Genomic DNA, 17566 nt, shown 5'->3' with positions numbered 1-17566 from the left:
TGACTGTCCGTCACGCATACGGAATTTCTAGATCAAGTAGCTCAATGGAACCAGCGCCTGTGAAAGGTATTGACTTCAGGTATAAAGCATTGTTGGGGGCCGAAGTATACTATCCGTCACGCACGCTGGATCAAGTGATTCGACATGTCCGAGATCCTGGACCTTTTCTTCAGCTTCAGCAGAAGGCTCCACTGGTAGCCTTTCAAGAGTATCCGAGATAATGTACCGCTTGTTGTCCAAATCAGCACAATGGTCGTCCAAAGCATTGGCTGTTGTGATTGTCGAATCCTTTTGACAGCCTCCAGTTGCTTTACTAAGAGCTGGCTGGGCTGCATTGTGACTTGTTCAAGCTCATTCGAGCTAGTGAGCTTGTTGACGATGACTGTGGTACCGATTATGTTTCCGCCCGCACATTGATTGTGTGTCCTCATCGATATTCTTTGTTTGCTGAGGTTTTTCCGCGTTGTCAACTTCTGCGTTTTCTTTTTGAACGTTTTTTCATGAGAGACAGCATTTGGAAGTAGCAGAGATATCATGCTGGCAAACAAGTCCGAGTTGTTTTGATTTTCTTCTGAGCTGGATCCCGACTGGTGTCGATTGGCACTTGTAAAAGAAAAGAATTAGATTCTCGCCGCATTTCATGAGGAAGCTATTTGTACTTACGCTCTAGATTTGGTGAATTATGCTTTCTGACTGGTTCTTCTTCTCTCACGTGAAGTACCACCAGTGTATCGGACACAATCTTAGGCTCCAGCTCAGGTCCCGAATCCGAGACATAAACATCTTCTGGACCTAGTAAGTCCATAAAAGTTTGTCAAAAGAAGAAAAATATAATAAAAACTTAGAAGGACCTTGACACTTTTGCGACTTCTTGTCTGTTTTTAGTTCGCACCCTTGTCTCCTGGCCACGGAGATAACACTCGCTTCCTATTTCCTTCCAGTGAACTTTGCACATTGACTTCTGTCTCATCTTTTTTCAATGAAGCAGAAACAAGTCCCCTAGGAGAAACTGTACCATAGGATCAACAAAGCCAAACATCTGCACAGATAGAATTTTTTTTGCAATGGAGGCAGAGACAAGAAAAGAAAATATACCTCCTCGCCATGAACTCCAAGTGAACGCGTTCCTGGATGCTGAAAATTCACCATCGCTTCCCAAGTGGTATTTGGTGATCAGCATCCAGGAACGCAGCCTAGACTCTAACCGACTACAAAAATTCCCGCCAACATATCAAATCCCAGCCGAGTATACATTGGCGAGGAGCACGTAAGACGCAGCGTCGCCAGGATCCAACCCCGCAGCGGCACGGTCCGCGCGGCTTACCTCCTCGTGGAGCACGCAAGCGGCCACCAGCGTCACCCACAGCGCGGGCTCGGGCTCCAGCGGCATACCGCGGACCACCGCCTCGGCCTCGCCCAGCCTCCCACACCGCCCGAGCAGCTCCACTACAAACCGATAGTGCTCACTCTCCACCGCCACGCCGTGCTCCCGGCTCAGCCACCCCACGTAGAACATCCCCCGCTCGAGCAGCCCGGCATGGGAGCACGACGCCAGCACCCCGGACAGCGTCACTCCATTCGGGGAGATCCCCTCCAGCTCCATCCGGTGGATCAGCGCGAGCGCCTCGGAGCCATCTCCGTGCTGCGCGTACGCTGCCACCATCGCGTTCCAGGAGACTAGATCCTTCTCGCGGTTCTTCTCGAAGAGCGCCATGGCCGCGTCCAAGCTCCCACACTTGGCGTGCATGCTCGCGAGCGTGGACTCCACCGCAGGAGTGGCGATCCCGAGCTCGAGAGCTCGGGCGTGGATGGCAGCTCCTTCGTCTAGATCCGCGAGAGCCGACGCTGCCGCGAGGGCGCTCACGATGGTGGCCTCGTCCGGGCGACAGTCCATGGCGCGGTACGTGGCGATGGCGTCTTTGTAGCGGCCGTGGTGGGCGTAGGCCGAGATCATCGAGTTCCAGGACACTGCGTCCTTGTCCGGGATGCGATCAAACACGAGCTTGGCATCGCCCAAGCTGCCACACTTGGAGAACATGGTGAGCAGCGCGTTTGCGGCGAAGACATCGAGCTTGAGCGATCTTTCGGCCGCCATTCTCTCGTGGATGGCCTTCCCGGTGTCCAGATCTCCAAGCCCAGCTGCAGCAGCTAGAGCGCTTGCAAAGGTGAAGAGATCGGGGCTGCTGGAGCCGTCGTGTTCCATCTCCCGGTAGATTCCCAGAGCCTCGCGCAAATGACCCATCTGGGCATAAGCCGAGATCATCGCGTTCCAGGCCTCCACGTCCCTGATCTTGCCCTCCCGCAGCAATTTCCTGGCCTCGCAGATCGCGCCACACCGCGCGAGCATCGCCACCGCCGCGCTTTGCACGAATCGATCGGGATAGAGCCCTCGATCCTGGGCATCCTTGAAAAGGCGCCGGCCATGGCCAAGATCACCTCGATCGCGGCAAGCAGCGAGAAGGGTGGCATACGTGATCCCATTGGGCTCACAAGTGGATCGATCCAGCATTCTCTGGTAGCACTCCATAGCCCGATCTAGATCTCTCGCCTCGGCAAATGCCGCGATCATGGCATTCCACGCGACTGTGTCGCGATCCTCCATTCCCTCAAACACAGCCGCAGCATCGCCCAAGCTCCCACACCGCGAATACATGCCCACCAGCGCCGTGTCCACGATCAAGCGCGAAGCGAGGCGCGCCGTGGCAATCCCGGCGTGGAGGCGCCGCCCGAGGTCTAGATCGCAGCACACCGCCAGCAAGCTCGCGAAAGTGAATCCATCCGGCTCCACATCCATGGCCTTGAACAGCTCCTGGGCCTCTGCCGCTAGACCTCTCTGCGCACACGCCGCGATCATCGTGTTCCACGCCACCAGGCTCTTCCTCTCCATGCCCAAGAACAGCGCTCTAGCGCTGGTGATGGAGCTACTGCATCGCGAGTACATGCCCAGCAGCGAGATCGCCACCGATGGATGGGACTCCACCCCGATCGATGCCGCTAAGCAGTGGATCCTCCTCCCGGATCCCAGATCGAGGCAGGCGGCGAGGATGGCGGAGATTGTAGCGGCGCTGGGCGTCACCGCCGCCTCGAGGAGCATGATCCGGAAAATCCCAAATGCCCGGGTGTGATGCCCGGTGTGGGCATATGCGGAGATCATCGCGTTCCACGCGATTACATCCCTCTCGCCCATCGCCTGGAAGATCTCCTCCGCTTGGACTACGCAGCCGCAGCTAGCATACATCCTGAGCAGAGCGGTTTCCAGCACCACCATATTCCCTCCAAGATCGCTCCGCCGCTGCTGGATCCGCGAGTGGATGCGCTCGCCGCGGCCCAGATCGCGCAGCGCCGAGCAGGCGCCGAGGGCCGTGGAGAGAACGAAGGCATTGGGCGGCGGCGCAGCGCTGGGATTCGCCTCCATTTGGTCGAAGAGATCCAGAGCTTGGCGGTGGTGGCCATGGCGGGTGTAGGCAGCGATGATGATGCTCCAGGAGAAGACGTTCTTGGCGGGGATGGCATCGAAGGCGGCGCGCGCGTCGGCGAGGCTGCCGCATCTGGCGTAGGCGTGGACGATGTGGTTGCGGAGGAGGAGGCTGCGCGAGTGGAGGGGATGGCGAGCGATGTGGGAGTGGAGGAGCTTGGCCTCGGGCAAGAGCCTGGGATCCGCGCATCTCTGGAGGAGCGATGCGTAGCCGGCTTGGCAATCCACTCTAGCGAGCTCCGCCAAAATGCCCCCACGCATTCATGCATCTTTGTGTTTGTCCAAAACTAGTTCTAGTCAAGATTCGATTTAAATTTTATCATTGTCAAGAATGATGCCAACCATGGGCTTTGGAGAGAAGCTCAGGGGGTAGATCTATTTTCCACACCGGGCATCACACCCGGGCATTTGGGATCTTCCGGATCATGCTCCTCGAGGCGGCGGTGACGCCCAGCGCCACCACAATCCATCGGTGGCGATCTCGCTGCTCGGCATGTATTCACGATCTTGGAGGGAATCTGGTGGTGCTGGAAACCGCGCTGCTCAGGATGTATGCTAGCTGCGGCTGCGTAGTTCAAGCTGAGGAGATCTTCCAGGCGATGGGCGAGAGGGATGTAATCGCGTGGAACGCGATGATCTCCGCATATGCCCAGAACGGGCATCACACCCGGGCATTTGGGATCTTCCGGATCATGCTCCTCGAGGCGGCGGTGACGCCCAGCGCCACTACAATCTCCGCCATCCTCGCCGCCTGGAATTCAAGGCACTTGGGAGCTGTTTCAGCAGATGGATTTAGAAGGTTTCCAGCCGGATTGAGTAACTTTCGTCACGCTCCTCGACTGTTGCTTCCCGGTGCCAGCAACTGAAGAGAAGTGTTTGAGCTGCGAAGATATGGAAGGGGTGAAGCCAAACGCTATACCTTTGATAATGAGTTTCTTCTTTCCCGCATTATCGAAGCTGGCTAAGCTCACTCGCCTTAGAGGGCAAGCTGCTTTCACCGAGAGTTGAACTCGGGACCTCCCGCTTACTAAACGGGTGCTCTGACCAACTGAGCTATGAAAGCTTAACATTTATAACCATGGCTTAGAGGTCTTTAATATGTACCTCGATAAAAATTAATAGATGCTAGAACCCTAAACGTTTAGGGTTTAAGCGATGGCCAAGAAGAAGCGCCCGGCCAAGGCTGCGCCTCGTCCGGCTGCTGCTGCTCCCAGTCTCTTCGAGACGCTGTGGTCGCGGCGGAAATTTGACATTCTCGGCAAGAAGCAGAAGGGCGAGGGGCGCAGGATTGGCGAGTTGCGATCCCGCGGCATTGAGAAGGTACCCGTATGCAATGCATTTTCGATTTGGAGCCGATTGTGGGGAAGTTTTGCAGCGGAAGAAGACGATATTGCGGGAGTATAAGCTGCGGCACAAGAGCAATGCTTTCGTTGATCGTCGGTTTGGAGAGAATGACGAAGAGATGAGCGAGGATGAGAAGGCGATTGTGCGGTTTCAACGTGAAAGACTGGTGCAATTTTTTTTATTGCTAGAAACTAAGTCTCTTGGTTGGTCTTTCGTGTAGGCTCAACTCCAGAGGAAGAGTAAGTTTGCACTGCCCGACGCTGAGGAAGAAGAAGAAGAAGAGGGAGATCTTCTTACTCACAAGGGAGCAGCTTTATCGATGTTGGATGACTTTAATGAAGATGTTTCGGGAGACGATGAAGAAGAGCTTCCTCAGGTTGCCGAAGCACAAAAAGAGCTCAATTTCGGAGGTGGTTTCACGGACGCTGATCCCGCAAGAAAGGTCAGATAGTTTCTATATTTCTTTCAAGGTGATTTCACTCTTAAGATGCGATTGGTATCAGGAGAAACGATCAAAGAAAGAAATTATGGAAGAAGTTATTGCCAAAAGCAAGCACTTCAAGGTATGCTCATTTGGTCGGTCCATACACCGGCGTACTCAACTTTGCTTATTTGCAGGCCGTGAAAGCCAAAGAAAAAGAAGACGACCTTGATCTCAGAGAAAAGCTGGACAGCGATTTTAAAGTTTTGGCCGAAACGCCAGCTCTGCTCTCTTTGATGCGTCCCAAAAAGATTAATACTTTGAAGGCTCTCTTGGCGAAAGGCTCGATTAAGAATGATAAAGCTTCTGACGCAGATACCGAGAAGGTACTTCACACACTGTCCTGCAATACTTGGCTTATATATTTGTGCAGGAGAAACCAGATGACTACGACAAGCTGATGAAGGAGATGGCTTTTGAAATACGCGCACAGGCTTCGGAGAGGCTAAAGACATCCGAAGAGATTGCAAAGGAGGAAAAAGAACGTCTAGAGGAGCTCGAGGCACGTAATGAATCTTCCAAGTTCTGTAGACTTTCTGACAAAACTTTTGCGTGCTTTAGAAAAAACGGATACAAAGAATGACCGGAGCGCAGGAATCAGACTCTGAGGCCGACGAAGACGACGGAGGTTCGAAGCGGAAGAAGAAGAGAAAGCGTGCTGAGATATCTGGTGATGATCTCGGTGAAAACTTTGTTCTGGAAGAGGAGTATCAAGAAAAGGGATGGGTGGACGAAGTCATGGCCAGGACTGAGGCTGAGAATCCAGATGCTAGCGATACTGACAATGAGGAAAATGGCGACGACGATGATGAAGAAGACACTGACTTCGATGAAGCTGTACAAGGTGAAGACAGCGGAACATCAGGCAGTGAGGAGTCCACGAGGGAGGAGCTAATCGAGGAGGTGAAATCTACGTTGCGTAAGGAAGACGAGAGTGACGACAAAGATATAGAAGAGTCCCGTGAGCTTCCGTTCGTTATCAACGCACCTCAGACTCTCGAACAGCTCCTGGGGCTGGTTAAACACAGGTCGACTGAGGAGCTAGGGGTGGCAATTCAACGGATCAGAGCTTGTAATGCCATCAGTCTAGCGGCCGAAAACAGGAAAAAGATGCAGGTACTTGTTTATCTTGGTTTTTCTGTTTCTCCCTGACTAATCTTTTCTGCTCCAGGTGTTCTACAATGTTTTGGTGTTGTACATTTCGGATTTGGCGGGAGCGAAACCGTTACCTCTGGATAGAATCAACATGCTAACGAAGCCGTTGATCGAAATGAGTTTAGAGACGCCTTATTACGCAGCTGCGTGTGCACGTGAAAGGCTGATACGCATGCAACAAGTTTTGTCGGACAAGCTACGAAGCAAAGGTATGCTGCTCTTGCGCGTTTCAATGTCCATTTTTGTTTTAACTTCGACCTTAATCCAGTGTAGATGGAGATGAAAGCAGCTGCTGGCCGTCAGTGAGAACTCTTCTCTTGATGAGGCTTTGGTCTCTTATATTTCCTGGATCGGACTTTCGGCATGTAGTCATGACACCATTGGTACTTTTGTTGGGAGAGTATTTGATGCGTTGTCCAGTTACTTCAGGCCGAGATGTTGGAGTTGGAGCCTTTCTATGCTCATTGGCACTTTCAGTGAGCACCGATTTTTTCATCTTTTATTTTTATTGCTTTAACCTGCTTTTGTTTGATAGATCATGAAACATGCTCGGAGATTTTTCCCAGAGGCTTTGAGCTTTTTGTTGGTGCTGCTGTCGACGGGCCTGCCAGATAGTAGCGCGGCTAGAAAAACGGTAAATTTGTATGACCATTTTCTTTTTCTGAAGTAAGCTGGTGGTTTCCAGGGTCCACAATTTTTGAGAGAGCTGGTTGGAAGTCGGCCTTGGTTACTTCTCAAGGACGACAATTCTGATAAAAGCTTTTGCGACCTGGACTTCCCAGAGTTAGTGGCGGCAGATGGCGATTTGGATATCTTTGACACGGACTCCTTCAGGTTTGGTTATACCGCTGAGGTCGTTTAATAACTCGGTTCTGGTAAATTCAGGTGTGGCATCCTGAATGCTTCCATCCAAACATTGAAAGGATTTGTAACGATTTACAACGACTTACCGTCTAGTCCCGAGATCCTCAGGGAGTTCGTTCCTGTACTGCTGGAGCTGTCCTCCTCAAAGCTCCTCCCAAAGAGTTTAAAGGCATCCATAATTGACACGCTCGAGCTCATCCATAAGACAGTAGAGGAGCTGGAAAAGTTTCGGCAGCCTTTGCAATTGCGGCTGAAGAAACCCACTCCCATCAAGCAGTTCAACCCGAAGTTTGAGGAAGAGTACGTAGTCGCCGCTTTACGATTGTTCTTCTAACGTGGTGGTATTCTTCTTCTTTCTCAGTTTTGCCAAGGGAAGAGACTACGATATTGATCGAGACAGGGCGGAGAGGAAGAAGCTGCGGCGCCAAATCCAACGCGAAGCCAAAGGCGCGGCTCGGGAGCTGAGGAAAGACAACCAGTTCCTGGCTGCAGAGAAACTGAAAGAACGAGCCGAGGCCGAGCAGGAGCGTGAAGACAAGTACAAGAAAGCCATGGCATTCTTGGAAGAACAAGAGGCGGCTGCCAAGTCCGGTCAGCTGGGTCGAAAGAAGAAAAGGCGCCGTTAAGACAATGTTTATTTCTACAGCTAAAATAAGTTTTTCCGGATTAGTTGAACTAGTTTCGATCTATGCCTCATCACCTTCGACTTCCATGTATAGATTTCTTCTTCTTGTTCAGTGCCTCTGCTTGTTCTCCTTGGAGCTGGCGCTGTCGTCGTTGCTTGATCATCGTTGGCCTCGTGAGGTGGTGGAAGGTCTTCCACTTCTTGCCATGGAAAATGCCCCTCCTCTGACGCTGCATCCTTTATTTCTTCGGGAGAAAAAGGCCCGCAAGCTGCACGTTCCAGCTCCTCCGCGGAATCCCATGGAAAGCCATCCACGTATGGAATCATCTCGTCCTCCCGAACTGTTTCGAACGCTACCATCGCTGGCAAGGTTGCCGAGCGTGATGCATCGGGATCATCACGGCTAGCCAGCGCTGGCCCGGAGCTTCTGGCGATGGGACTCGCTATCCGCATCGCTGCACCCCTGAAGCTCGTCGTTGCAGCCAGTGCTTGGCAGCTCGTACAGGTACAGGACGCTCTTGAATCATCAGTGAAACTGGATGCCGTGATCAGTGCTCGAGCTGGACGCTGCCGTGCCTTGGACCTTGGAGTTCGGCCTCGTGAAACAGATCCTCACCCGGCCATTCTTTTGGTTTCTTCTTCTCTTGCGAGAGCTCTTTTTATACCATTCATGCCATGCGTTAGTTTGTGCATTTTGGAAGTCCAAATCGAAACGTTGTCAAAGCTCATAATTTTGTGGCAAAGCAACACCTCTTTCTCTGTTGAAACTCTAGGCATCGCTGCCGTCTTTTCTGGGACTGAAATATGATAGAGAATCCATTCGTGGAGTGTTGGAATCCCCATCGCCACCACCTCTCTCCAAACATGCCATGCAAAACTCCAGCGAGCCAGTACACGCTGTCCATGTCTCTTAGTCCAATTAGCTTGAGAATTTTACCAAGATTTAAATTAAAGATTTTTTAAAAGTAATTAGCCTAAATTAAGGTTCAAGTTTCTCAAGAGGTATATCAGGAAATTGTTGGATCAATGTGAAGCTGGGTCATGTCCAAGTTTTGAGTTTGTGAAATTATTGACAACAAGAATTTTATGAGGGCTAGGAGGTGCTATGGGACATGGAGTTATGCCGCCCTAGACTGGCAGAGTGATTGATCCAGGGTCTGTGAAGACAATCAAAACATTGGTAAAAATGCTAAGTGGATGCACTCTAGAGGGGTTGTCCACTGCAATCTCAAGCTCAAAAACATCTTTGAGAGGCTCAATGCCACTGCAAGGATGAAGTGGTGATTGGAGACTTTGGCATGGCCACGAACAAATAGTGGGACATGCGGCAGTATTGTCAACTGTGGAACATTGAAGTACATGGTGCATGAGGTGGTGGCAGTGAAGAGAGATGGAGCTTGAGGATCATGAGAGTTACATGTTGGTTGTGGACGTGTGGGGACTGTGAGTTATTGTGTATGAGTTGGTAAGAAACTATAAACTGAGGGTAAAGATGGATTTCTTGGCATTTCCAAACGATTTTGCATTGTGCAAAGTGGAAGATTTCATCTAGAAAATACTTTTTATGGAGCCAAGCAAGAGGCTGACTTTGGATGGCATGCTTGTAAATCCCGAGATTGTCAAGTATTATGGCAGTGGAAAGATCCAAATGAAGATGATGCATAGAAGACATTATGGTGTGAAGAGGAGGCTTTTTGTCATCAGTAAGGACTTGATCATGAAAAATATTTTAATAGAATAACTGCAAAAGCTAATAGTCTAGTAAGTATATTATCTAGAATAGTTTGAACTAACTTATATTTTATTTGGTGGGGATGAGAAGATGTACGTGAATATGCAAATTCAGCATACAAAGAAAAATAGAAGAAAAAGTGTAAAAGTTGAAAATGTTTTTCTTTTCAACTTCTAGAAAATTAATTCAGCTGGAAGACGATTTTAAGAGACAGCTTTTCACCAAAGAATTGTCAAAACCTTTCTCAATATAGTAAGAAAGAAAAATTGATCATAGCTAAACTTTTTTGTTTTAAATTGTTCGAGGTCCAACATAAAATTTATCATCTATATTCATATCCCAGATATATAATGGTTGTATTACATCACTGATTTTATACAATATTTTAATCAACATCCATCACCTTTGGACGCCACGCGTTCTTATGAATTTCAGGAGCTCGTTCTTGGAACAGTGAACACGAAAAAATTCATGCCTGGAAGAACACAAACACAAAATTCCAAGCAAAAACGACAACAAAGGATCGTTTCTATTCTAAACAACAGAAACTTGGATTAGACTCACTCAACCTCTTTTTTTTATAAGACTTCAAAGGGGAATATCAAAGATAGAAATCAGCCCTTCTCAGTCTTGCAAAGAAGAAAAGTTAACAGGAGACTCGATGAAAAAACTTAATACTGCAGTCCACCTCTGGCTTGAATCTCCTCGAGTGAGAGATCGGACAAGAGCCTCGGCCTGCCTGGTGTCTCATTGATCACCTTGCCAACCGTGTCCACTGCTGGATGCCCCAGAAAGTCTAGAGTCTGCAAGAAGAGCTTCAAACGTAAATGGCAAAGACGAAGAAGATCAAAGGCTACTACAGACGTGATGAATGCCCAAGAGAATAGTGAAAGGGATCTTCCTGGCCAACAGGTACTCCTCGTCCGCTCGAGCCAAATCCTGGGGCGAGAGGCCGTGGACGCGACGGCGCGCGTGGAAATCCATGAGCGCCAAGGACTCCGGGAAGCTGTCCGCGGCCACATTCTTGATGCGGTAGAGCGAGTCGGAGAAGCGAACCACCGTCAAAGGCCAGCCATCCTCGTCCTCCAGGAGTGGAGTGTCGCTCACCTCCTTGCCGGCCATCTCCTTGCAATCCTCCACAGCGTCCCGGCTCAGCTCAAATTCGGCAGTGCCCCCTGGGACATCGGGTTCTTCCAACCTCAAACACACGGTCGCACCGGTGCCAATTCGCTCAAACGTCGCCCAGGCATCCATGGCACTCCCCACGCTGACATACATCGCTCGATTTAGGACTCACAACCTAAACGGATATATCTTGACGGCCTGGATCGTGTCTCAGGGATATTCATACACTCGTGTGGCCTATGAGATATCGGTGGTGCCAAGCATCTTATCTTGTCATAGTTGGTTTCAAGGGAATGCTTTGCCAATCTTCCAAATGCTAGTCTATGTCTTGCTTACTTTTGATGAATATAAAAACCTGCACACATTTTTAGTTTGCTTAAGCAAACGTGTAGGAGGACTGAGATGGTAATGAATATACTTAAAATATGCTTGAATATTCTTGAATATTCTATCATCCAATGGTGGTTATTCATTTAGATTAATTTCATATTTATAATTTATAAACATGTTTATAATTTATAAACTTTTCTAACCACTTTGTATCATCACGAGCATACGTGGTTTTTGGAGCATGAGCCAAAGAAACTGTGTAATGTATAGTGCATTGGTTAGGCTCTATGTCCATAATGGCAATTACAAGGGAGCTCTCAAAGTTCCATTGCCAGGGCCCTCAATCCAAGATCTGCCATGAAGCAGAGAATCTAGAGCCAAGATGGACGAAGCAGCCAATGATCCACATGAAGGGTAGAATGAAAAATAGGAGGAGCGCTCATAGAGGCCTCCCAGCCTCAATTGTGACAAGCATGAAGCATTGAAACCAGCTCAGGGATTTGAGTAGTGCCCCCTCGAGATCAATCATGATGCTATCGTCGTTCCTGGCCGCTGCATTGTCCACTGGCTCCAATGGATTGCTCTTGTCCCTGGGAAGCATCAAGAAAATCATATTTGGACTAGTGAATTGATTGAGAATTGGCTCTCCCTGGAGGTTTGAGCTGAGAGCCACGATCCAGGATCAGAAACCCACTATGGTGGTACTGATTGATTGCCCAGAATCAATCAATCAACCTGGAACGCATCTATGGATGGAGCTTAGATCTTCCTCTGTATGGCTCCCTATTATGTGAGTGGGCAGTGGGTAGAAAACAAAGATCAGTGGAGGACAATCTTTCTATTCCTATTCATTCCTCTTTTCTTAAGCGACCGATAGAGGGAGATTGTAGCAGCTGAGGAGTACAGTCAGGCTGCTTCTAGCTTTAGCTTGGTCAATGATGAGAAGTATCTAGCAAGGATGTTTACAAATGAGGAGAGTCAGTGCACGAAAAGGTTCAGAAGGTTTGTCACCTGCCGAATTGGTTTATTGTCTACCGTAACCCTAAGTTTGGCAAGTTGACAGATTTTAATTTTTAGCTCAAAGTTTTATTCTTTTATGTTTTTGATTCTTCAAAGTGAAGTCTAGTTTATTTTTGGATCTTTTCACTAGTATAAATTAACTAGAGGTAATTCTGTTTAATCAATCACATAGATATGTCAGATTTGGATTGTGTTATGGATATTGTTCAGTCGTCACCAGCTGACGATTTGTCTACAGAATCAAATTCTTATGAAGGTTTGGTTTTTCTCTTTATTCCTTAGTATTTCTTGATTTATTTCTCTTTGGTTTTGTAGTTTCACAAGCAAAGAGGACAAAGTTGACCATCCTAAAAGCCACTATTGCATCACTTGTCTTTGAAAAAGCAAATTCAACCAAAATTCTTGAGCTAAAGGTTTTATCTACGTATGGTTTTGAAATCGTTTTTTTTCTGTAGTTTTGATTTGCTTTTTGCCTAGGTATGGAACTTATAAAGTTCATCTTGCAAAGAACACTCTGCGAAGTGCAAAATACTTAACTTATATAATGGATTGTATAGATATGCATGGCTTGCAAACTTTAACTGTATATGGTAATTCATCCATGTGTGCACGATTATATAATAAATTTATGGTTGGTAAATGTTTCTCACTTACAAGGTTTGTAATTTTTTTTAAAAAAATTAACAAGATTATAATTCTCTCACTGCAGATGGGTTGAACAACAGAAAAACCCAGTTTACCACCATGGAACTTCAGAAAAAGTTCTTTATATTACAGATTCTTCTATCATTCAAATTATAGATGATTTTGATGTTAAATTAAGATTACAGCCAACTAGAGGAGCTTCTATATCATCTTTAATGGCTACTAGAGTTTATCCACAAGCTATACATGCTGTTGTAATCAACATTGGTGTTTTTCCTAAAATAAAGATTGCTTCTTCTGATAATCCTTTGGACGTAACTATGGTAATGTTTTTTTCTATTTAATTTTCTATTTCTAAGATATTTTCACAGCTCTATATGCATCTGGAGCATGAAGAGCAATATCATCATATTGTAGCAAATTTATATACTGGATATATGCCAAAGTTTTTATTTTTTAATATTATGAAAAGCATGAGTGCATCAGGTGATTTAGCAACACTTGGAAGTACTTTTTTTTTGCCACTAGTTGATTCAAATGAAATTCAGAGGCTCAATGAAGTTTATAAAACACACCGTGGTCTCACTTCTAAAGACAAGGTAATGTAAATTGTTTATATCTACTTTCAACTCTAACTTCCAATTATACAGATTAGTGGATATTTCATCCCTGACAACCAACAAAGTCTCACTCAAGCTGAAAGTCTTTGCTCATTTTGCTCTTTCACAATGTTAGAGTTGATATAATAAAACCAGTTATTGTAGCTGATTTACGAGGGATGGAACGCCCTTTACACTTTGCACAAACAACAAAACCATCAAAGTTACAGTGCGTGATAAAATGGTGGATAAAATTTATAATTTGGATGAAGGGTCTATGGTCAAGTTTGCTATGGAGTCCCCAGAAAAAATTGTTGTTTATCTATCTTCAAAACCAATAGGATTCTTTCTATTGAATGAGGCAAATATTATTGTCCATTTTGAGACACCAAACAATTTAGCCATGGAAATTGCCAACAACCAGAAATAGATACAATTGTCTCTTGTCTATTTTTCAATTGCTTTCTCTATAATACAAATATCTATTCATGAAATCTTGCAATGCTTCTCTTAACAATTTCTAGATTTCAAAGCACACAAACTAGAAATCCCATGGCAACGACTCACAAGATTGCTGCTGATTGCATTGCACAATCAATTAGAGAACTAATATGTGAGAAACACAAGCTGCCTCTGAAAGCCCCTCTCAGGTAATCTACCACGTTAACATTATATGCCTAACACCGGAATCCAGGAAAATAATCATTGTGCATCTAGCTAGGGAGTTCCTTAAGGGATTTAGAGAAGCTGGGTGAAGAATGTGGTGTATTGCTTTCTATACTAGATGTTAAACCCCATCTTGCAGTAAATGTGCAAGAAAATGAATGTGAAAGAGCTTGAGCCACAAGCAATTCCAAATTTCAGCTTTGTTGTTGATTTGTTTGACCTAGATGCTTGAAGCCATATACGACATTGACATAGTAAGTAAAAGTCCTTGTATCTTTGACATCTTTTTGTCACAGAGTTTGCAGATTGCTAAACTAAGGCTCTTGCTTCTGAATGACCGTGCTCTTACTGGATCCTACTGGATAACTTACAAAAGAAAAACAAAACAGCTTAGAAGAAAGTTAAATGGGAAGGCATACATACATCAAAGGTTTGTTTTGGTTCTTGGCCCTAGATATCCATCTCTGGCAATGTTGAGCTCTCCTTCACCCTATAGTAGCTCAAAAGAAATCATTTCAAGTAAAACCTGCATCAAGGTATATAAAAAAAATGTCTTAACGAGAAAGAAAGTTACAAACTACTTCAAACTATCTTTGAGTCCATCGACTTTTCAGGGACTTGTCATTGGATGTGCGAGGGTTTTCCATAGCCAACCCTGTAAACTGAAAACATCATGCTAAATACTAGTCTCCATAGTGAGAACAATGTTACTTGTTTGTGGAATCATCTTGCCTAGTCGAAGATATCTCACTTGACATTTTGAATAACTTTCTTTGGACTTGGCTACCTCATCCAGGGCTGTCATTGTCAGTAGAGCCTGAAGATGCTCTACTGACAGCGAGAAAAAGAAATCATTTCAAGTAGAACCTACATCAAGGTATATAAAAAAATGTCCTAATGAGAAAGAAAGTTACAAACTACTTCAAACCATCTTTGAGTCCATCGACTTTTCAGGGACTTGTCATTGGACGTGTGAGGGTTTTCCACAACCAACCCTCGCACGTCCAATCAAAATCATTTCACATGGATTCTTGGGCAAGACCCAAGAATCCATGCGAGGTAGTGGTGTTAAACCCAAAAGAGATCTAGAAACAATACAATTGAGCAGGCAGTCAATTACCTAAGAATGCATGAGTCTGGTACTTGTGCTCACGTTTCTCTCATAAGCCCATTTTAGGCCCATTTAAATAAAGACTTAATATAGCTTTAGGGCATAAATGGCTTTCAACGGAATAACATTGAGAAGTAAGTAAAAGGTCTTTGATTGTTTCTACTGGTCTAGATTATCAATTATCAGCCTTCACAAAGCTGTTGATTGAAAGATAGAGAATTAATACTTGCTGAAAGTAGGCTAAAAATAGTCCATTCGGTTCGATTGTTGAATCTCTTTAAACAATCTTGATCAGCTAAACAATCATAGAAAAAACTAATCTGGATGCACCCACCTATCCGGTGGGTGTAAGGACATCAAGGGCAATAAGGGCATTTAAGTATAAAGGGCAAAATTATGACAAAGAGAAAATTTGAATGGACAGAACTTCTAGATGCAAAATTGTTATCAATTCAAGGATCTGCAAAAAAAAAGCAAAAGAACTAAAATTCAACCATAATATTGATTTAACTGAGCAACAAATTGTTTCTAGATACTATTATTTATCAAGAAAGAATAAAAATGACCAAATAAAAACTATTAATATATCCGAAGAAAAACATGAAGAAAGTACTTTACAAAACCAATATACAACAGAAGAAGACAAAATACTTATGGAAACTTGGAACTTACAAAAACAAACAAATGAAAAAATAAATATTTTTCGACAAAGAACAGGGAGTACTATATCAGATGAAAAACTTAAAAGAAGAGTATATTATATTAGAAGCAAAGAAAAAAAAACAATAAAAGAGAAAGAACAACAAGAAAATGAATATGACATAAACAATCCAAAAAGTATGAAAGCACTACAAATGTATAGTGAAGCTATATAGGATATACCGATACATCCATGTAAAATATATAAAAGACTTTGGTTTAAATATAATAAAAAACAAGAATATGCATGCAATCAATGCATGACAAATAAAGAAAAATATAAAAGTCCAGAAAAAATTAGAATGAATCAAATTGATCAATATACAGAACAATTAAATGATATTGAAGAGAAAATGATAGCTTTACATATTTTATTTGCAAATATAACAATACCAAATCAACCTCAATATCAGCAGTGCATAAAAGGAGGAATAATAAATGTCCCAAATAATATTAAACCAATAATTAATAAACTACCAAGAACATTTGAAGATACACAAACAATAACAATTCAGCTGAAATGAAGATTAACTGATAAATATTATTATAAATATGGAATAGCCAGACCACATTATATTTATAATAGTATAAAACAATTACAAGAAACCAAACTATATAAGAAAAATAAAATTAATGTAGATGAAAACTGGTTTCAACAAGCACAAAATTTAGACAATATAGATAATAACACATAAATAATATTAGAAAACGAATTACAACAAGAATTAAATGAAGATGATGAAAGTGTAAATCTTACAGACAACCCTGATAATGAGATATTACCACCAGATACTATGGTAATTAGCTTCTTAGATTCAAATCAAATAGATAATTTTACAAATAAAGTTTTAGTTATAGCACCTGGTCAAGGACAACACCCATCAGGATTATTTGTAGATGAAAATGCTGAAGAAATGGCATATTCAAAACTATATGGTGGAAAACCAAGACCATCAGACATAAAAAATAAATTTACATATCAGGAAATAATCCAATGGGAATTAATGAATGAGGATAGAAAATTTGCACGACATATTGAACATATATTTACAGTAGTAGTAAAAACTGAAATCAAATTTGTTAATCAAAATGCAGGTTTTAGATTAAGAAAATTTACTTATGAAGGAAGAAAAATCACATAAAAAGATGTGCTTGTAAATGGAAATATGGATAAAATATTAAAGTCAAACATAGGTTTTAGAGATTTAAAAAATCTAAGAACATCACCAGATAATTTAGAAGCACTAAAAAAAGATGTATTTGCCATGATAAGATAATTAGGACCACCAACACTATTTTTAACTCTTAGTTGTTCAGAAAGACATGGAACCATTAATAAATGCTTTAAAACATTTAAATACAGATATATTACAAAAAGAAGAGATAGAAAATTTAAATGAAAAAGAGAAAATATATAAAATACTAAGAGCTGATCCAATCAGCATAATACAATATTATGCACATAAAACGTCAGCATTTAGAAAAATATTAATGTCCAATTATCATATATTTGGAAGGAAAGTAAAAGACTATATATTTGTAACACAATTTCAACAACATGGTACACCACATGAACATGCACTAATATGGTTAGAAAATCCACCACAAACATTAGAACAAATAAAAAAATATGCTAATGAAAATATATGTACTGATTCAGAGAAACTACCCAAATATATAAAAAATATTCAAACT

General features: G+C 44.0%; 3 protein-coding genes and 1 non-coding gene across 5 annotated transcripts; 1 reads left to right on the top strand and 3 right to left on the bottom strand.

The window, feature by feature from the left end:
* Positions 1-1231: 1231 nt before the first annotated feature.
* LOC9629328 (pentatricopeptide repeat-containing protein At4g39530) lies at positions 1232-2887 on the bottom strand. The gene has a single exon (XM_024663616.1). It carries the CDS (start codon positions 2885-2887, stop codon positions 1232-1234), a length of 1656 nt encoding a protein of 551 aa, XP_024519384.1.
* A 1577-nt stretch (positions 2888-4464) lies between these two features.
* On the bottom strand, positions 4465-4538 carry TRNAT-AGU. Its single transcript has one exon. It is a non-coding gene; the product is annotated as a tRNA-Thr (tRNA).
* A 76-nt stretch (positions 4539-4614) lies between these two features.
* On the top strand, positions 4615-7997 carry LOC112342194 (nucleolar protein 14-like). 2 transcript variants are annotated; one of them, XM_024663628.1, is made up of 13 exons: positions 4615-4795; positions 4851-4985; positions 5040-5261; positions 5323-5382; positions 5438-5626; positions 5674-5802; positions 5862-6416; positions 6472-6664; positions 6729-6931; positions 6991-7089; positions 7141-7289; positions 7341-7619; positions 7681-7997. In XM_024663628.1, exons 1-13 carry the CDS (start codon positions 4631-4633, stop codon positions 7943-7945), a joined length of 2643 nt encoding a protein of 880 aa, XP_024519396.1. In that variant the 5' UTR covers positions 4615-4630; the 3' UTR covers positions 7946-7997. The 2 variants fall into 2 exon arrangements, with proteins under 2 accessions (XP_024519396.1, XP_024519395.1); XM_024663627.1 differs by having other exon boundaries at positions 5317-5382.
* A 2233-nt stretch (positions 7998-10230) lies between these two features.
* On the bottom strand, positions 10231-10933 carry LOC112342195. Its single transcript, XM_024663630.1, has 2 exons — positions 10541-10933; positions 10231-10479 (listed from the first exon to the last, which is right to left on the bottom strand). The coding sequence occupies exons 1-2, from the start codon at positions 10928-10930 to the stop codon at positions 10348-10350; spliced, it is 522 nt and encodes a 173-aa protein (XP_024519398.1). The 5' UTR covers positions 10931-10933; the 3' UTR covers positions 10231-10347.
* Between the last annotated feature and the right edge of the window lie 6633 nt (positions 10934-17566).

Source organism: Selaginella moellendorffii, unplaced genomic scaffold (assembly GCF_000143415.4).
Source record: "Selaginella moellendorffii unplaced genomic scaffold, v1.0 SELMOscaffold_101, whole genome shotgun sequence".
Classification (NCBI taxonomy): Eukaryota; Viridiplantae; Streptophyta; class Lycopodiopsida; order Selaginellales; family Selaginellaceae; genus Selaginella; species Selaginella moellendorffii.
Note: the sequence above shows the minus strand (reverse complement) of the source record. Positions and strands in the feature narration are given on the sequence as shown.

Coding starts and splice junctions, on each gene's coding strand:
- LOC9629328 (XM_024663616.1), bottom strand. CDS start 2,887: ATGGAGAGGAAGAGCCTGGTGGCGTGGAACACGATGATCGCGGCGTGT.
- LOC112342194 (XM_024663627.1), top strand. CDS start 4,631: ATGGCCAAGAAGAAGCGCCCGGCCAAGGCTGCGCCTCGTCCGGCTGCT. Junction 6,665..6,728: donor GGACAAGCTACGAAGCAAAG/GTATGCTGCTCT, acceptor AATCCAGTGTAG/ATGGAGATGAAAGCAGCTGC. Junction 6,932..6,990: donor TATGCTCATTGGCACTTTCA/GTGAGCACCGAT, acceptor TTTGTTTGATAG/ATCATGAAACATGCTCGGAG.
- LOC112342195 (XM_024663630.1), bottom strand. CDS start 10,930: ATGGATGCCTGGGCGACGTTTGAGCGAATTGGCACCGGTGCGACCGTG. Junction 10,480..10,540: donor TTCTCTTGGGCATTCATCAC/GTCTGTAGTAGC, acceptor CTCTTCTTGCAG/ACTCTAGACTTTCTGGGGCA.